The following is a 20,397-nucleotide window of genomic DNA, read 5'->3' on the forward strand; positions in this document are numbered from 1 at the left end:
TCTGCCTTTCAAATAAATTTAATAAATATATGTTTTAAAGGAACAGATTGTAGTAAATATTTCTTGCTCAAGAGACCCTATACTGGGATCAGCTCAGGAAGTTAAACCTCTGCCTGCAGCACCAGCATCCCATGTGGGCACCTGTCCCTGTTCTGGCAGCTCCTCTTCCCATCCAGCTTGCTACCTGTGGCCTAGGAAAGCAGTGGAAGATGGCCCAAGTGCTTGGGCCCCTGCACTCACATGGGAGACCCAGAAGCAGCTCCTGGCTCCTGGCTCCTGGCTTTGCATGGGCCCAGCTCTGGCCTTTGTGGCACTTGGGGAGTGAGCCAGCAGATGGAAGACTTATTTCTGTCTCCTCTCTCTGTCTATAACTCCACCTCTCAAATAAATTAAATATTTTTTTTTAAAAAAAGACCCCAGACTGAATGCCCTAAAATGTATCTTCAGGGCAGTTAGCTAAACTTTAATGACATTTTTTTTTGAAAAAAAGATTTATTTATGTGATAGGCAGTTACAGAGAGAGAGAGAGAGAATCCTCCATCCTCTGGTTCACTCCTCAGATGGCTGCATCAGGCAGGGCCGGGCCAGGCCGAAGCCAGGAACCAGGAGCTTCTTCCACGTCTCCAACCTCTTGGGCCATCTTCCACTACTTTCCCAGGCCATTAGCAGAGAGCTGGATGGAAAGTGGAGCAGCTGGGACTCAAACCAGCACCCATATGGAATGCCTGTGTTACAGGTGGCGGCCCCATCTGCTACACCACAACACCTGCCCCTTAATGAGATTTTTTTTTTTTTTAGGATTTATTTATTATTTGAAAGGCAGAGTTACAGAGAGGCAGAGGCAGAGAGAGAGGTGTTAGAAACACTGGTTCACTCCCCAGATGGCAGCAATGGCCAGAGCTGAGCTGATCCAAAGCCAGGAGCCAGGAGCTTCTTGCGGGTCTCCCATGTGGGTGCAGGAGCCCAAGGACTTGGGCCATCTTCTACTGCTTTCCCAGGCCACAGCAGAGAGCAGAAGTGGAGCAGCCGGGACTTGAATCAGCGCCCATATGGGATGCCAGCACTAGGCAGCGATTTTACCCATTACACCACATCATCGGCCCCTATTGAGATCTTTGAGTCAAGTTTTTTTTTTTTTTTTTAATTGTTATCTAAGTCGGAAATTGTTTCTTTTTTCTTTTTTTTTTTTTTTTTTTTTTTTTTTGGACAGGTAGAGTTAGTGAGAGAGAGACAAGAGAAAGGTCTTCCTTCCGTTGGTTCACCCCCACAAATGGCCGCTACGGCCAGTGCAAAGCGCCAATAGAAGCCAGGAGCCAGGTACTTATCCTGGTCTCCCATGGGGTGCAGGGCCTAAGCACTTGGGCCATCCTCCACTGCACTCCCTGGCCACAGCAGAGAGCTGGACTGGAAGAGGAGCAACCGGGACAGAACTGGCGCCCCAACCAGGACTAGAACCCGGTGTGCCGGCGCCACTAGGTGGAGGATTAGCCTAGTGAGCCGCGGCGCCGGCCAAAATTGTTTCAAAGTAAAACTAATTGTAAAAAGTCTGTTGCAGAGCAGAATGAATCATGTCCACAAGCATTCATTTCTTTGTTCATTATACAAATTGTTTTATCTTGCCTATGATGTGAGTGAACGAAAGACAGCCCTGCCCTAATGGAACTTACGGTCTGGTAGGGGAGACAAATAGTAAACATATAAATGATCAAATATTTAATTGCAAAGTATGATTAGTACTTAAAAGGGAAAGAAAGTACTTGAGTAGGAAAAATGGCGCAGAAGAGACCATCATAGGCTGGCAAGACAGTGGAGGCAAAGCATACAGCCCTAGCAGTAGAGGCAAAGGCCAAATACCGGCTGCAGTGTTCTCAGCTCCAATGTGGAGATAACAACAGGCCTGCCTCTTACAGAGATAAGAGTAATCCTACCTGGTGAACTTGACTCAGAACAGTATCTACTCCAGAGTCGAGTGCAGTGTGTTAAGTTTTGTGTATCATGTGGTCAGGAAAGAACTTTCTGAAGAAATAACATTTAAGACATTAGAAAAAAGAAAAAAGAATATGCCCAGAATTTCTTGGAGAAAAAAATTCCAAATGAGGAAAAGATGCTATTATTCTTTGCCTTTATTTTTTAATTTTTTTTTTTTGACAGGCAGAGTGGACAGTGAGAGAGAGACAGAGAGAAAGGTCTTCCTTTGCCGTTGGTTCACCCTCCAATGGCCGCCGCGGCTGGCGCGCTACGGCCGGCGCACCGCGCTGATCCGATGGCAGGAGCCAGGTGTTTCTCCTGATCTCCCATGGGGTGCAGGGCCTAAGCACTTGGGCCATCCTCCACTGCACTCCCTGGCCACAGCAGAGAGCTGGCCTGGAAGAGGGGCAACCGGGTACAGTATCCGGTGCCCCGACCGGTTTAGAACCCGGTGTGCCGGCACTGCAAGGCGGAAGATTAGCTTAGTGAGCTGCAGCACCGGCCTATTTTTTAAATATTTTTAAAATTTTATTTATTAGAAAGGCAGAGTGACAAGAGAGCAGAGAAAAGGAGTGTAAAAGAGATCTTCCATTTGCTGGTTTGCTCCCCAAATGGCCACAATGACCAAGTTAGCCAAACTAAGGTCTCCCATGTTGATGGCTGGGGTCCAAGCACCTGGGCCATCTTCCACTGCGCTCCCAAGCACATAGCGGGGAGCTGGATTGGTTGCAGAGCAACTGGGACCCAAACTAGCACCTGGGTATGGGATGTCTGCCATGCAGCCAGTGGCTTAACCTGCTATACCACAACATTGGTCCTTGGCTTGCTTACTTGTTCTCTCTCTCTCTCTCTCTCTCTCTCTCTCTCTTTATAACCCTCTTTGGAAAGTTGCTGGTTTACTCTTCATCTCTGAACCTCATTCATTGGGAATAAATCCTACTCAAGATAACTTCTCAGAAGTGGGAAGGAAAATAGGCAAATAGACATGTGTATTCTTTATGAAGTGCTTAAAGGGAAGGTGTCATTAGCATCCACTGTTTGCTTGCGAATGAGCCGCTTAACAGTGCAGTGGTGTCCCCTCTTATGAAAGATGGCAGAACGATGTGCAGTAAGAAGCTTCCTCTCGCAGACCCGCCTCACTGAGTGACCCTCACCCTTCACGTCCATAGCAGACAGGAGGAAAGCATCTCTCAGGGGCAGGGCAGAAGACGGGATCAACACACCCAGTTTTGACTGGAGACAGCCTACCGATGGCTTTGACTGACAGGCATTCTTTGTCTTCCACAGAGCAGACTTGGGTTCCTGATTCTACCACTTACATAGGTGAATCATTTCAGACATTCTTTCCAGCATTCTCAAATGTAATTTCCAGCCTAAGGGCATAGATCCCAGATGAAAATTGGCTGGAGGCCGGCGTTGTGGCTCACTTAGTTAATCTTCCGCCTGCGGCACTGGCATCCCATATGAACTCTGGTTCTAGTCCTGGTTGCCCCTCTTCCAGGCCAGCTCTCTGCTTGTGGCCCGGAAGTGCAGTGGAGGATGGCCCAAATGCTTGGGCCCTGCACTCCATGGGAGACCAGGAGAAGCACCTGGCTCCTGGCTTCGGATGGGCGCAGTGCCGGCCATAGCAGCAATTTGGGGGGGGTGAACCAATGGAAGGAAGACCTTTCTCTCTGTCTCTCTCTCTCACTGTCTAACTCTACCTGTCAAAAAACAAAAAACAAAAAAAATTGGCTGTTGCTATTCACCCAGAAACCTCGTCCAGTGTTTCCCCTCTAGCCTGGCACCTTGAAATTGGGCTAGTCAAGAGATGCAGGAGCCGTCAGAGCATTCTGCGGCTCTCAGCAGAAATTTCCATCGAGGCGTTCACGAACACACGGCAGAGCCAACCTGACCCTGATTCTGCTTCCTGAAGAAACGACTGAGTCAGTCCTCCTAGGCTCTTTGGCATTATTAGGGGAATGCACAGACTCCAGGGTTTGAAAGTGGATCAGCCGCAGGCCTTGAATTCCATTTTCTCTAAGTGTTGGTTATAGTCTCAAATAGATAAAACACTGACCAAGTCCTGTCTGCCCAGGAGGTGTACTATCCTCCTCCTATAGGTGAGGAGAGGAGGGTCCAGTGAGGGTGGTGGGCTAACTCGACTCTGGGAGCCCCTGTCTCCAACCTCACATGTGTCCTCCGGGTCCTAGGATGGGACGGTTTCACATACACTGCAGTGAGCCCCCTCTCTTTTCGGGAAAGTCTCAAGTTCTGAATGGGATCAGAGACACTGCCGATGAACACACCTAGAAAAGTGGCTCGTTTAAGGCCAGCACCAGCACGCATCATCTGCATTTCCCAGCGCAACCCGCACCGAAACCTTCGTGCACATGGCCGGCCACACCATTCCTAGCAGCCGCTGTAACTGAAAACGTAGCTGTTGACGCCTGCATGCAGGATGCTGCCCAGGCATCTGGTCACCCAAGTGCACACTCACCCCCACCCCTTCCAAGTGGTTTCCAAGTAGACGAGGCTAGTTTGCTCCCTCGGGAGAGGCGGGCCCGGCGGACCCCCGACCCCGGGGAGCTGCGTTCAGGCCGCGCCGGGCCAAGGGGCGGGGCGGACAGCGGGAGCCGAGCTGTCGGCCCCGGCGCTCTTCCGGGCCCGGGGGCGGGGCGAGGGACCAAGCCCCGTCCCCGCTCGGGCGGAGCCACGGCCCGCGACTGGCCTGAGCCGCCACAGGTAACGTGGTCCCGGGTCGGGGGTCTGGGGCCTGAGCCGCCGCGGTCCTTAGGCAAGTGGGCCTGAGCCCCGAGGAACGGGCAAGGGACGGTCCCCTTGGGGTCCAGCCTGGACACGTTGGCCGAAGGGAGCCTGCCAGGTCTCTCCCGACCCTGTCTCCTTCCCCCTGGAGCTGCCACCCCGGGGAGGACGGGCAGCGGAGCGGTGAGAGTGGAGGGGCGGCCGCGGGGGAGTCCCCGCCCACGTGCGGGCCGCTCCTGTGCGCTCCGGACAGCTCGTGGCCTAGGCCGCGGTGGGGTTTATCCATTAATTCACACGTTATGCGGGTCTGGTGGTTAGGTTCTTTGAATGAATCTGACCGGCCCAGCACTCTAGGAATTTAGTGGAATCTAGCCTAGAATCCATTCAAGAGATATTTATTTATTTATTTAAAGATTAATTTGAAAGTAACACGGGTTGGTGGGGTCGGAGAGACAGGGAGAGAAAGAAGCATGTTCTATCCTCTGTTTCACTCCCCAGATGCCTGCAAGAGCCAGAACTAGGCCTGGCTGAAGCCAGGAGCCAGGAACTCCATCCTGGTCTCCCACCTGAGTGCAGAAACCCAAGTACTTGGGCCAGTACAGAGAAGTCAGGACTTGGACCTGGCACTCTGGTAGTGCTTAACCTGCTGCACCACGACACCCTACCCACCCCTCCAGAGACTGTTAAATGGATCATTACATTCAAAGTGGTACCTGCAAGGGTGTTGTCTGAGTAAGCAAGTGCTTGAAGAAAGTTCATGGAAAGATGAAATTAAAGGATAAGGTTCATTTTGGTGTAAAAATAATTTGAGGGGGCTGGTGCTGTGTTGTCAGCTAAGCCTTCCCCCGTGGCTCCAGCATCCCATATGGGTGCAGGTTCATGTCCCAGCTGCTGCTCTTCTGATCCAGTTCTCAGCTTATGGGCCAGGAAAGCAGTGGAAGATGGCATAAGTGCTGGGGCCCTTGTACCCACATGGGAGACCTGGAAAGAAGCTCCTGGCTTATGACTGGCCCATCTCCAGTCAATGCAGCCATTTGGGGAGTGAACAAGCAGATGGAAGATTTCTGTCTCTTCCTCTCTCTAACTCTGCCTCTCAAATAAAATCTTTAAAAAAAATAAATAAAAATAATTTGAAATCCTTGCAAAGTGTTTTTCATAATCTACATTTTTCACAAGCTTTTTTTTTATTTTTTATTTTTATTTTTTGACAGACAGAGTGGACAGTGAGAGAGAGAGACAGAGAGAAAGGTCTTCCTTTGCCGTTGGTTCACTCTCCAATGGCCGCTGCAGCCGGCACGCTGCGGCCGGCACACCGCGCTGATCCGATGGCAGGAGCCAGGTACTTATCCTGGTCTCCCATGGGGTGCAGGGCCCAAGCACTTGGGCCATCCTCCACTGCCTTCCCGGGCAACAGCAGAGAGCTGGCCTGGAAGAGGGGCAACCGGGACAGAATCCGGTGCCCCGACTGGGACTAGAACCTGGTGTGCCGGCACCGCAAGGTGGAGGATTAGCCTAGTGAGCCGCGGCGCCGGCTCACAAGCTTTTTGAAGAGCCTTATCTGCATAGATTTCAAAATTTTTCACCAAAATAAATATCTTTTCATTCCATTTTCCCATGAACTTTTTAAAGTCCCTTGGTAGATCTACCTTCAAAGCAGAAGGAACTAGCTTGGGAGAGTGGGGGTAGAAAGCAATAAATTGGAGAAAGGTTATTTGAACTGGGCTTAGGAGGTTGGCTAGGAGTTTTCATGTTTACTGGAAAGGAAGGGAGGCCAGCCCTGTGCCACAGTGGGTTAAGCTGCCACCTGCAGTGCCAGCATCCCATAGGAGTACCAGTTCAAGTTCTGGCTGCTCCACTTTTGATCCACCTACCTGCTAGTATTCCTGGGAGGGCAGTGGAAGAGGGATCGAGTACTTAGGCCCCTGCCTCTCATGCAGGAGACCCCGATGAAGCTCCTGGATTCTGGCTTCAGCCCAGCCCAGCCCCTGCCATTGTGGCCATTTGGGGAGTGAACCAACAGATGGAAGATCTCTGTCTCGCTCTTTCTCTCTGTCTCTGTCTCTCTCTTTCTCTGAAAGTCTGCCTTTCAAATAAATAAATAAATAAATGGGGAGGGGGAGGGGAGACATTCTGGATAGGGGAAGTCGCACAGGCTGCAAGTTGTGAAAGTACCTGCCCCACGATAGAGAACAGCAAAAAGCCTAATCTTATTGCAAGAGCTGTGAGTGGGGGGTGTTTGAGCCTAGAAGGCTTTGCCAAGATTTCTCCTTGTGTTCAGTATTTCTCAGCCTATTAAAATGTTTTATCTATGGCTGGCGCCGTGGCTCACTAGGCTAATCCTCCCCCTTGCGGCGCCAGCACACGGGGTTCTAGTCCTGGTTGGGGCGCCGGATTCTGTCCCGGTCGCCCCCCTTGCAGGCCAGCTCTCTGCATGGCCCGGGAGTGCAGTGGAGGATGGCCTAAATGCTTGGGCCCTGCACCTGCTTGGGAGACCAGGATAAGTACCTGGCTCCTGGCTTCGGATCAGCACGATGCGCCCGCCGCAGCGCGCCGGCCGTGGTGGCCATTGGAGGGTGAACCAACGGCAAAGGAAGACCTTTCTCTCTGTCTCTCTCTCACTCTCCACTCTGCCTGTCAAAAAAAAAGTGTTTTATCTTTATTATTATTCAAAAGGCAGAGAGACAGATGAGAATACAAGAGCTTCCATCTGTTGATTCATTCCACAAATGCCTGCAACTGGTAAGACTGGGTTGGGCTAAAGCCATGAAATGAAAACTCAGTCCAAGTGTCCTACATAGGTGGCAAGGACCCAACTATTTGCCATCACCTGCTGATGCAGGCCCAGGGTCTGTATTTGCAGGAAGCTGGGATTGGGAGCCAGAACAAGGAACCAAATCCTGCCACTCATATATGAGATGCAGATACTTTAACTACTAAGCCAATCACCCACCCCTGTTTCATCTTGGGTTTTTTTTTTTTTTTTTTTCAAATTTATTTATTGGAAGAGAGCTATATGCTCACTCTCCGAATGCCTACAACAGCCAGGGTAGGCTAGGCCAAAGCCAGGAGCCAGGAGCCAGGAACTCTGTTCTAGTCTTCTACATGGATTGCAGGAACTCAGGTACTTGGTCCATCATCTACTATCTACAAGGTGCATTAGTGGGAAGCTGAATAGAAATTGAGGAATAGGGGTGAGCGCTGTGGCACAGTGAGTTAAAGCCCTGGCCTGCAGCCCCGGCATCCCATTTGGGCACTCGTTCCAGTCCCAGCTGCTCCACTTCTGATCCAGCTCTCTGCTATGGCCTGGGAAAGCAGTGGATGATGGCCCAAGTCCTGGGGCCCTTGCACCCATGTGGGAGACCCAGAAGCTCTTGGCTCCTGGTTTCTGATCGGCCCAGCTCCAGCTGTTGTGGTCATTTGGGGAGTGAACCAGCAGATGGAAGACCTCTCTGTCTCTCCCTCTCTCAAGTAAATAAACAAATCCTCTAAAAATTTTTTAAAAATAAATTAATCAGTTGCAGGGGCCAGTGTTTGGCACAGCGGGTTAAGCTGCAGCCTGTGATGCTGGCATCTTCTATAAACCTGGTTCAGGTCCTGGTTACATTGCATCCAATCCAGCTCTCTGTTAGTGTGCCTGAGAAAGCAGCGAAAGATAGCCCAAGTGCTTGGACCACTGCTACCCACATGGGAGACCCAGTGGAATTTCTGGCTCCTGGCTTCAACCTGAACCATCCCAGACTGAATCAAGGAGGATGACTGGATTTGTTCTGTGTTTTAGGAAGATGATAATCGTAAATGTCTAAAAAAATGCCTGTCTTTCTTATGCCCAGGACGCCATGAAGGAGCTGCCAGTCTTGGAGCCTGGAGACAAGCCCAGGAAAGGAACATGGTCCGTAAGGAAGGATTCAGATACAGAAAAAGAGTTTGTGTTTCATTTATGAGTAGTTTACTAGCATATTTGGAGTTGATGAGAAAGAGTAGAGATGAAATGGCAGCTTTTGGTAATTAAACTGAGAAGGTCTGCAGGGGGAAGATGGGAGGTGATAATTATCACAGAGCAGATGCTGATTTTATTACAAGCCATTTACTAGGGAAAGTAAGGCACTGACCATCTGCCATCTTTAGCTGCAATGCTGGGTCTTCCCTTGAGCTGTGACTCATTTTTAAGATTTTTTAGGGAATTGGAGTTGGATTAAACTGGCCTCACTGTTTTCTTGGCTGCTTGTTTAACCAACCCTTCATTCAGCATCCAACACTGGTCTGACAGGCAGCTGCCATATCGGCGCTAGAGGTCCAAAGGCAGCCACTCCTGTGTGGCGGGAGCTGCAGACTGAGCAGAAGACAGTGGTAACAGGTGGGCAGTGCTGTGGCTGGGCTCACAGAGGCTGCTGGGGGGTGGCAGTATTGCCTTGGTCCCTTAAGGGAGCCTCCCATCTGATTTCTGTTACCCATCTTGCTTTAAACCCAACTTATATTGTAATCATGGCATTCCCTAGTTTAAGTCCCTTTTGTGCCTCCCTATTGGTCTCAGGGTGAAACTAGGCTCCTTGAGCTGCCCCTGGGCCCTGCGTAATCCGTTTCTGCCTGTGCTTCCCACATCAATCCTCTTACTCACTCCCTTGTTCTCTTTCTCTTCCTTTAACACGTTGTGCACTGTGCCACTCAGAAGTGTGCCGATCCTTCTGCTCGGACCAACCACTCTTTCCTTCCACCTTTCATCCCTCTCTTTGCCCAGCTAATTTCTACTCATACTTCCCATCTCAGTCCAAATGGTGCTTCTTCAGGAAGCCGCCTCTGCCCACCCCAGTAGCTACCTCTGTTTCCAGCATAAGGCCCTCCTGTGATTTGTTCTCAGAATACTACAGGTGCAAACCCTGTGCCCCTTTATGCCACCCTGAAATGAAGTGATATTCACAAGATTGTCTAAGGCTTCTCTTCTCACTTGTTGTAAGAACTGTGAAGGCAGGAACTTTTTTTTTTTAAATAATATTAAGAAATTTAAGGTGCTGGTGCTGTGGCATAGCGAGTAAAACCATCTCCTGCAGTACTGGCATCCCATATGGGCGCCAGTTCAAGTCCCGGCTGCTCCACTTCCGATCCAGCTCTCTGCTATGGCCTGGGAAAGCAGTAGAAGATGGCCCAAGTCCTTGGGCCCCTGCACCCACGTGGGAGACCTGAAAGAAACTCCAGGCTCCTGGCTTCGGATTGGCCCAGATCCCAGCCATTGTGGCCATTTGGGGAGTGAACCAGCAGATAGAAGGCTTTCTTCTCTCTCTCTCTCTCTCTCTCTCTTTCCCTTTCCCTCTATCTCTCTGCAACTCTTCCTTTCAAATGAATAAAAATAAATAGATCTTTTTTAAAAAAGAAAGAAATATAAGACAGCACCAGCAGAGCCTTAAACTAGCAGTGGAGCCCCAGCATGGTTAATGCTGTGCAGTTGCCCAAGTCACACACCCAGGAAGCTGCCTCTGATTCCAACCCGGTTTTTACTCCCCCGGATCAGTACAAAATGGGTGCAACAATGGGCCTGACTGGCTCCTGGAGCATGGCTCTTCCATTCTGATTTTCTGACAACCAGGAGACCTAGTGCCAAGAAGACGGCTTCTCAGTTCTCGGGGCTCACACAGTGGAGAAGCACCCTGCTCCAGGGGCCAGGCTCTTCCCTTCCCACGCTCATGTGGTTTCCAGTGATTATGCTGTGTAGTATTCAGTGAAAAGGAATTTGGTAGTCTGCCCCCTCCAGACCAGTACACGGGGAATAAGTCAAGGCTAAATCAGCCCTACTTTAACAGAAACAACTGTTCCTAAATGACATGTAAAAGTAATAAACGTTATTTGAGCGTTTATATCAGTGACTATGCTAAATCCTGTTTTTTTTTTCTATTTCACTAATATACATTATATATTTTTTGTACTCTGTTACCACAGATCAAGGTGAACATATGATATTTGTCATATTTGTCTTTTTGGGACTGGCTTATTTCACTAAGGATAATGTTTACCAGTTGCATCCATTTTGTTGCGAAAGACAGGATTCCATTCTTTTTAGGGCTTAGTAGGATTCCATAGTGTACATATACCACATTTTCTCTTTCTAGTCACCAGTTGATGGGCATCTGGGTTGAGTCCATTGTGAACTGAGCTGCAAGCAGGGACTTTTTTTTTTTTTTTTTTTGGTCTTATTCACTAACTGGTTGGTTGTGTGCTCTTGGGTAAGTTACTTAACATTTTAACTGTTGGAAGCCACAGTTTCTCAGTTATAAAACTCAGATGATGATAATAATGCCAATCCGCAAAGCGTTTTTGTACCAATTAAGTGGAACTGGAGTTGAAATGTAGTTAGTAGCATGCATAGTCCATTGTTAGTACAGGTTGTGTCTCTCTTATCTGAAATGCTTGAGACCAGAGCGTTTTTGAGTTTTGGAATATTTCCATAGACTTTATTGGTTAAGCATCCTTGATTTGAAATGCTGTTGAGGGGCCAGCACTGTGGTATAGTGGGTAAAGCCACTGCCTGCAGTGCCAGCATCCCATATAGGCGCTGGTTCAAGACCCAGCTGCTCCACTTCCCATCCGGCTCCCTGACGTTCAGAAAGTTAAGGTTTTGAAGCACTTTGGGTTTCGGATGTTGAGATTAGAGATGCTCCACCTAGAAATTATTCAGGTTGTGATGGGGTATGTGTTTGTGGACATCAAGAGCGGTCTGAACTGGAAGTGGAGACCTGGAAACCACTGATGCATGTATAGACGATGGGCACTGAAGCTCTTGGTATAGATAAAAGTGATTAGACAAGCAAATGCAGAGTAAGGGAAAGAATCCCGAGGGTGCTGAGTGAGGAAGAGCTGACAGGGAAGGAGTCAGAGAAGGAAACAGAAAAAACTGCCAGAAAGGTGGGGAGAGAACCAAAGGGGAGAGGTGTAGGGAAGCCAGACCAGAGGAACAGGACAAGAAGGACGGCGGGGTCACGCGAGCCAGTTACTGAAGAGTTCACTAAAATAGGGCCTAAAAACACCTGTGGAGTTTTCTTTTCCAGCCAAGATGCTTGAAGTATGTTTTTTCAAAAATCATTCAGAATAACTTTAGAGAGTAGAATGACTGGATCTTGTACTTGGTTTTTCCAAAGTTCTGGTTTGGTTTCTGTCAGGGTGAGCTTTATGTATAACGTGGAAATGCTCAAAAAGTCAGTTAATCCAGGAGAATATGTGCAATGGTAGGAGCCTTGGAGCTGTAGGTTTCTGGGTGATTGCGCATCGAACAGTAGCCACCATTGGCTGAATCCTTTCCTGCACTGTTATGAGGATGTTTTCTTAGTCTTCACTGTCAACTTTTTAAAAAATAATTGTAATGTAAAGCTGAAGTTTACTCTTTTTTTTTTTTTGGTTAAATATTTACTTATTTACTTGAGAGGCAGAGTTACAGACAGAGACAGGGAGACAGAGAAAGTCTTCCATCTGCTGGTTCATTCCCCAAGTTGTTGCAATGGCCAGAGCTGCACTAATCCAAAGCCAGGAGCCAGGAGCTTCTTCCAGGTCTTCCACACAGGTGCAGGGGCCCAAGGATTTGGGCCATCTTCCACTACTCTCCCAAGCCATAGAGAGTGCTGGATTGGAAGTGGAGCATACAGGACTTGAACCAGCACCCATATGGGATGCTGGCACTGCAGGTGGCAGTTTTACTCACTATGCCACAGTGCCGGCTCTGCCACTGTCACCTTTTAAAAGGAGAACTACTTCTATTCTGATTTGTAAAAAGAGGAGGGTTAATAACTTCCAAAAGGTAAATGACTTCCAAAGGGTCATACACTAAAAAGTACTTAAGGTAGGACTGAACTAGATCTGCTTGAATTCACAAACCATGGTCATAACCTCTATACCAGTACACTTTTCTGAGTGTCAGTTTCCCTGTCCACCAAATGGGAATGATCACTAGCTCAGTGCATCCCCACTACATTCCCACGAGATGAAAGTGTGATAGAATTGAAAAGCCAAGGACTGTGACCAAAGGGAAGGCGTTGTTACTAGAAACAGGGAAGTGCTGGTTTGCTGCACACAGTTTAAGTGTCTATGTGTAAGACTTTTCGTTGCCATGGCATTTCATGAGGAATGGAAAGAACACGCTGCTCCATTGACTCTCTGCTCAGGCCTTCTAAACACATCTTCCCTTTGGCAGGTACACCTTGACTCCCCATGGAGAGAGCCCCTGTGCTCGAGTTGGCCACAGCTGCTCCTATTTACCCCCCGTTGGCGATGCCAAGAGAGGGAAGGTCTTCATTGTTGGGGGAGCAAATCCAAACAGAAGCTTCTCGGATGTGCACACCATGGATCTGGGTAAGACCAGCAGCTGTGGGGCACAGCTGGCTTTGTGCATCAGCCGTGACTTAGAGCATTCCTAGGTGTGGCAGTTCAGATAAGACAGCAAGTGTTTTCCTCTAAGAGATGAGCATCACTGACAAGTCCCTGAGATCTCAGCAGACTCCTGGCACACATCCACCTGACAAATGCCCCCTTGTTTTAGGAAGGAAAATCCTTATGGAACCCTGGTCACCCAGCCTTTCGTACATCAAGCATTTCCTGGGGAAATGTCCACATAGCTAGTTAACCACCAGGTCCTCCCATCTCTCATCCTCATACCTGTCTGGTCATTTCCACTGTTACTACTGCCTCTTAACTAGACTTATAGTGTCTTCATTGGTCTCCCTGCTTCCAGCTGTACCCAAATAGGCCAGTTAAGGAGCCTGCATCCCATGTCAGAGTACCTGGGTTTGCATCTCAACTCTAGCTCCCAAGTCTAGCTTCCTGCTAGTGCAGACCCTGGGAGGCAGGGGTGATGGCTCAATTGAGTCACTGCCACCTATGTGATAGAGCTGGCCTGAGTTCCCCAGGCTCCTGACTTCAGCCTGTTGTCTCTCTTTCTCTCAGATAACAAGTATAATGTCTAATAGGCTCGGTATTATTGTTCTGTGAACTTGTTTTAGTCATAACTCATTTATTACAGATAACCTAAACCAGCAATAAATGGAGGAATTTACTTATATAGCTACAGGAATATTTCGCCAAAGTCAAGGGTGTGGGGAGCAACTCAGACTAGACTAAGTTACTGGAATTAAGACTTATTCTATGCATCTGCTCTCCCACAATATGGCGTTGGGAGAGGAGTAAACAACTTCTACACAGCTGCCTCCAGTTCGACCAGTAACCTGCAGGAGCTGATCCTGCTCCTGATTGGAGGAGAGCAGCGTACTTGGCGTGTGGGTAGCAAAGTTGGGATTGGTGGAAGAGGACTATAAAGGAGGAGAGAGACAACATGCACCAGGAACATCTAAGGGGAACATCGGGATAACATCTGAGCAGCCCCCGAGAGAGCCGGCCGGCGGTGTGCCGCTCCCCCGCGGAAGTGGGGAAAGTGGCAGGGGGGCCCGCCCCTCCACGGAGGTGGAGGGACGTTAGCCAACCCGGGAAGAACCAGCAGCAAACCCGGGAAGGGCCGAGCAGACAAAAGAACAGCGCAGGGTCTAGTGTCGTTCCTCCGTGAAGAGGGGGAGCGACAAAGGGCAGAAATACAGCACAGCCTCCTGAGAGAGTAGAAGCAGTGGCTCTGATTGGTCCATTCTGGGTCAGGTGACTACTTCTGATCCAATCAGCCAAGGCTAGAAAGTTAAGTTGTTGTAGAAACGTGTTGTCTGGGATCTACCCGGGTGATTGGGCGAATGGAGACAGTTTCCATGGACAGGGTCTATGGACCAGGCAGACAGTGCCCCAGAGTGTCTCCTGCCATATCTTTGGGAACTTAACCACCTTCTCTTTCAGTGACTTGATGGTTGCTCATGTTTGCTTTGGCCCTTTTCTCCTCACTGCCCTCCCCAAGTTTGTCAGTGTAAGCAGTTGGCAGCCCCAGTATAAGAACGGGATGAAATGTCTTCTAGGAGCGCACCAGTGGGATCGGGCCAGCTGGGAGGGCCTCTTGCCCCGGTATGAGCATGCCAGCTTCATTCCGTCCTGCGCTCCAGACAGTATCTGGGTGTTTGGAGGTGCCAACCAGTCAGGCAACCGAAATTGTATACAAGTCCTGGAACCCGGTAAGTAGCCAAAGCTTACTTTATTTACATGCATACACAAATCCAGTAATAATTACAGTAAATTTGGATTGTACTGATTAATCCATTTAACTTTGCTGACCTCATAGATCATAGGAATTTTAACTTGTAGCAAATCTGAAAATAATAGAATTGTATATATATTTTTTTGTAACATAGACAGTTATCAACTCCTTAAATGTCAAAGCTGGAAAAGACTTTAGAAAACAGCTATGCTGAGGCTGGGGCTGTGGCATAGTAGGTTAAGCCTCCGCCTGCAGCGGCAGCATCCCATATGGGCACCATGTTTGAGTCCCGGCTGCTCCACTTCTGATCCAGCTCCCTGCTAATGGCCTGGAAAAGCAGTGGAAGATGGCCCAAGTGCTTGGGCCCCTAAACCCATGAGGGAGACCTGAAACAAGTTCCTGGCTCTTGAAATCACCCAGCTCCAGCTGTGGTGGCTATTTGGGGAGATGGAAGACTTCTCTGTCTGTAACTGCCTCTCAAATAAATGAATCTTAGGAAAAACCAAAAAAAAAAAACAGCTATTGCTGCAATAAGTATCTCAAGTCTGTGAGACAGAGGTGACTGAGCTGGGCTAGAACCCAGCTGCATGTCCTATAATGCACAGGAAAGCCTCCATAATAAAGGATCACCTGGTTTAGGGGCAGACGTTTGCCACTGTGGTTGAATGCCCCTGGAGAGACCCACATCCCACATCAGAGTGCCTGGGTTCCAATTCCAGCTTCCTACTAATACAGACCCTGGGAGACAGCCGGTGATGGCTCAAGTAGTTGGATCCCTGCTACCCAAATGGGAGACCTAGGTTGAGTTCCCAACTCCGAACTTACACCTGGCCTAACCCAACCGTTGCAGGTATTTGGAGAATGAGCTATTTGATGGGAGAGATCTGTCTCGCTCTGTCTCTGTGTCTCTCTGACTTTCAAGTTGATTAATAAAAATGTAAAAACTGAAATTATCCGGTCTAAAATGTTCAGAGTGTCAAAGTCAAGAAACCCTGATCTCAATCCCCTTAGTGTGTTTTAGCCCAAAGGACAAAGTTCCTGGCTGATGTCACTGGCAGTTTTGTCATAGAATAGTCTGGAAACGTCACTACTAACAGGAGGTTGTGGTGTATTCTATTGGCTTCACCTTCTGAGATCTCAGTTACCCATGGTCAGCCATGGCCCAAAAATACTAAATGGAAAATTCAATGAAAAATTCTAGAAATAATTATGTTTTAAATAATTTTATTGTAATATATTGTTATAATTGTTCTATAACTCTAGTATTGTTAATTTCTTACTGTGCCTACTTTATAATCTTTTTATTTAAAAATTTATTTATTTAAAAGGCACAGTTAGAGAGAGAGATCTTTCATCTACTGGTTCATTCCCCCACATGGCTGCAGCTGCCAGGGCTGGACCAAGCCAAATCCAGGAGCCAGGAGCTTCTTCCAGGTCTCTCAGGTTGGTGGCAGAGGCCCAAGCACCTGGGCCATCTTCCACTGCCTTCCCAGGCACATTACAGGGAGCTGGATCAGAAGTAGAACAGGCCAGCGCCGCGGCTCAATAGGCTAATCCTCCACCTAGCGGCACCGGCACACCGGGTTCTAGTCCCGGTCGGGGCGCCAGATTCTGTCCCGGTTGCCCCTCTTCCAGGCCAGCTCTCTGCTGTGGCCCGGGAGTGCAGTGGAGGATGGCCCAAGTGCTTAGGTCCTGCACCCCATGGGAGACCAGGATAAGCACCTGGCTCCTGCTATCGGATCAGCGCAGTGCGCTGGCCGCAGCACACTGGCTGCAGCGGCCATTGGAGGGTGAACCAATGGCAAAGGAAGACCTTTCTCTCTGTCTCTCTCACTGTCCACCCTGCCTGTAAAAAAAAAAAAAAAAAAAAAAAAAAGAAGTAGAAAATGAAGTAGAACAGATGGGACTCAAACCAGCACCCATATGTAATGCCATTTTCACAGGTGGCAGCTTAACCTAGTGTGCCACAGCACTACCCCTTATAAATTAAACTTTGCCACCGGTATATCTGTATGGAAAAAAAACATAAAATAGATCACATTTTCCACTGTCCATATTTTTGACATCCACTGGGAGTCTTGGAATGTATCCCCTGCAGTTAAGGGGGCGATTCTACTTCCTTTCTGTCTTTTCTCTGCATTTGAACAAGTCTGAGATCATACATACATACTGTACACACACACACACTCACACACACACGCACACACTTTTGTACCTTTTTCATTTTATTATTTAAAACATTATTCATTTGAAAGGCAGAAAGACATGAGTCAGAGAGACAACTAGATCTGCCATCATCGCTGGTTTACTCACTGAGTGCCCACAACAGCTGGTGATGGGCCAGGCTGAAACTGGCAGCCGGGCCCTCCATCTGGGTCTCCCAGGTGGGTGGCAGGGACCCAACTCTTGAGCTGTCACCTGCTACACTTCAATATGGGATGCTGGCATCACAAGTGGTAGCTGAACTCACTGTGCCACAATGCCAGGCCCTTAAAAATGTATTTATTTATTTTCATTTCATTTGAAAGGCAGAGAGATAGATCTCCCATATGCTGGTTTATTCCCTAAATGTCTACAACAGCTCAGACAGGGCCAAGCTGAAGCCAGGAGCTACAAAGTCCATCCAGGTCTTCCAGAGGGGGCAGGGACCCAAGCACTTGAGCCATCACCTGCTGCCTCCCAGGATGCAGGTTATCAGGAAGCGGGACCAGAAGAGGAGGCGGGACTTGATCTCAGGTGCTCCTACATGGGATGCCAGTGTACCAGGGGCAACTTAACCTCTGGCACCACAACACCTGACCCTAGAAAGTATAATTTGACACCACACCCAAGAAATATAAAAATATAAGTGATGTATTGGTTGCTTTTGTTACCAAGGCGAGTTCCTTAAATGGCTTAGGGCTCCTTTGTGATTAGTTGTACTGTGTTTTTGTTTTGTTTTGTTTTTATTTATTTAAGAGACAGAGAGACAGACTGAGAGACCTCCCACCCACAGGTTTATTCCCCAAATTCCCACAACAGTCAGGACTGGACTGGACTGGACTGAAGCTGGGGGCTAAGAACTGAATTCTCCCGTGTGGGTGGCAGGGACCCAGTACTGGGGGAGCCTTCACTTGCTGCCTCCCAGAGTGTGTTCCAGCACTAAGCTGGAACTGGAAGCAGAGATGAACTTAAACCCAGGTACTCCAGTGCAGGACTCGGGTGTCTTAACCAGCCTTTCAACCACTAAACGCCCCCTGCTATGCTGGTGTTTGACTGGCAGCCACCCAATCACTGGATCTTCTGACCCTGGAGATTGTGTGCCTTTTAACCCTCCTGAGGATCTGGAAGTTATCCCTGGTCTGTAGCTGTAGAAGCATTACATTTTCCTTCGGGCATAGACTCAGACTTGTTTAACCTTCAGTTCATGTTTGAGTTCCACATGTTGCAGATGCTCCATGTAGCATTTATGTATTGAATGCAGATGTTTTACAAATGGCGCAGGATATCCCAGGCAAGAAGTAGGCATTGGTTAAGATGCTAACTGGGTTGCCTGCATCCCATATCTGAGTACCTGGGTTCAGTCCCCATCTCTGGCTCCTAACTCCAGCTTCTTGCTAATGTAGACCCTGAGAGGCAAAGGTGATGGCTCAAATAATCGAGTTCCTGCCATCCATGTGGGAGACCTGCATTGAGTTTCCTGCTCCTGTCTTGAGCCCTGGCCCAGCCCCAGCCATTGCAAGCACTGGGGGAGTGAACCAACAGTTGCAAGCATGTGTTCATTCTTTCTGTCTCTCTCCTCCCTACCTCTCACTGCCCCCCATCTCTGCCTCTGAAATAAATAAATATTTTTAGAATATTTATATATTTGAAAGAGTTACAGAGAGAGGGGGAGACAGAGAAAGAGACCTTTCATCTGCTGGTTCACTCTCCAGATGGCCACAATGGCCAGCACTGGGCCAGGCCAAAGCCAGGAGCCAGGAGCTTCTTTTAGGTCTCCACATGGATAGCAAGGGCCCACACACTTGGGCCATCCTCTGATGTGTTCCCAGGCACATTAGCAGGGAGCTGGATTGGAAGTGGGGCAATCAGGAGATGAACTGGCACCCGTTTGGAATTCTGCCATTGCAGGTGTTGGCTTTACCTGCTACAACACAATACCAGTCCGTAAACAAATAGTTTTTTTTTTAAAAAAAGAAAAATAATTCATTCTTGGTATGCTGTGGAGCAAGTATGGGACTCATAGATCTGAGTTCAAACCCTGCCGAGCAGCTCACAAGTGCTGTGACCTGGGGAAGAGGATTTAAGTTTTCTAGCTCCGGTGTCCTATCTGCGGAGTGGAACTACTTTCCATCCACCTCCTGTGGCGAGTAGAGACGGTGGGGCTGGCAGAGTACTCAGGAGGAGGGCGCCGGTTAATGCACCTGTTCTGTAAACTCCATGCTTTGGTCTAAGAGGAAAGATGCTTCTGTACACCCACCCAGGCAGCAGTTTTATTCTCAGCTTGAAAGAGTGTTGCTGATGGGCCGGCGCCGTGACTCACTAGGCTAATCCTCCGCCTTGCGGCGCCGGCACACCGGGTTCTAGTCCTGGTCGGGGCGCCGGATTCTGTCCCGGTTGCCCCTCTTCCAGGCCAGTCCTCTGCTGTGGCCAGGGAGTGCAGTGGAGGATGGCCCAGGTGCTTGGGCCCTGCACCCCATGGGAGACCAGGAGAAGCACCTGGCTCCTGGCTCCTGCCATCGGATCAGCGCGGTGCGCCAGCCGCAGGGCGCCGGCCGCGGTGGCCATTGGAGGGTGAACCAACGGCAAAGGAAGACCTTTCTCTCTGTCTCTCTCTCTCACTGTCCACTCTGCCTGTCAAAAAAAAAAAAAAAAAAAAAAGAGTGTTGCTGAGACAGAGAAGCCATTTGCTGGCCATGTTACTTTAAACAAGGTGTCCGTGTATATCTGCTTCAACTCGTTTCTCTGTATAACAGGAAAACTAGGAAAACTGGCATTCAGTTAGCAATTGCTACTTAGTGTGGACTGTTATTCTTTCTGCTGAAATTGTAATAACATTGTTTTCTTCCTTTTAACAGCCACAAATTTTCTGGGAAATTTGGTGAATGGGCACAGGGCAAGGATCAAAGGCAGAGTGGAAAAGGGTTCAGAGAGGGTATTCAGAGGCCTCATTCTGGACTGTGCTGGTGGCTTTGGGGGGATTTTGTTCTGTCTGGGAAAAGTCTAAACATCATTCTTACTCCTTGACATTTTTTAATCTGAGTATGGGATTGGGGTTTGAAAGGTGACTCTGTCCAGCTCAAGAGTCAAGGTCAAGGTCAAGGTCAACCTGGGTGCTTGTCTTGTCTCAAACCAGAAACCAGGTCTTGGAATACGCCAGAAGTGACCAACCTTCCACCATCTCCAAGAACATTCCACACATCGTCGGCAGCCATTGGAAGCCAGCTGTATGTCTTTGGGGGTGGAGAGAGAGGTGCCCAGCCCGTGCAGGATGTGAAGCTGCATGTATTTGACGCAAGTATGGACCGACAGGCACCTCAGGGCTGCCACCTAGCGGGTCAGGGCCACCCCGGCCGGCGGCTTACCTGATGTAGGAGGCAGAGGTT

The 20,397-nt window shown here is 48.9% G+C and overlaps 1 protein-coding gene across 8 annotated transcripts in view; it reads left to right on the plus strand.

The window, feature by feature from the left end:
- The window catches only part of RABEPK (Rab9 effector protein with kelch motifs), a 36,366-nt gene that overhangs the window by 1,833 nt on the left and 14,136 nt on the right, over positions 1–20,397 (plus strand). For 2 of the 8 annotated variants that reach the window (XM_008273307.4, XM_008273308.4), the window contains exons 2-5: positions 8,544–8,602; positions 12,884–13,041; positions 14,637–14,789; positions 20,148–20,309. In XM_008273307.4, coding sequence (XP_008271529.2) covers positions 8,550–8,602; positions 12,884–13,041; positions 14,637–14,789; positions 20,148–20,309 — 526 coding nt within the window. In that variant the 5' untranslated portion in view covers positions 8,544–8,549. Of the gene's footprint in view, positions 1–4,559; positions 4,693–5,211; positions 5,345–8,543; positions 8,603–12,883; positions 13,042–14,636; positions 14,790–20,147; positions 20,310–20,397 lie in introns of those variants that run through there. The other 6 variants (XM_070056865.1, XM_070056869.1, XM_051837133.2 and 3 more) reach the window with 5 other exon arrangements.

The sequence above is a fragment of the Oryctolagus cuniculus genome, chromosome 1, assembly GCF_964237555.1.
Source record: "Oryctolagus cuniculus chromosome 1, mOryCun1.1, whole genome shotgun sequence".
Classification (NCBI taxonomy): domain Eukaryota; kingdom Metazoa; phylum Chordata; class Mammalia; order Lagomorpha; family Leporidae; genus Oryctolagus; species Oryctolagus cuniculus.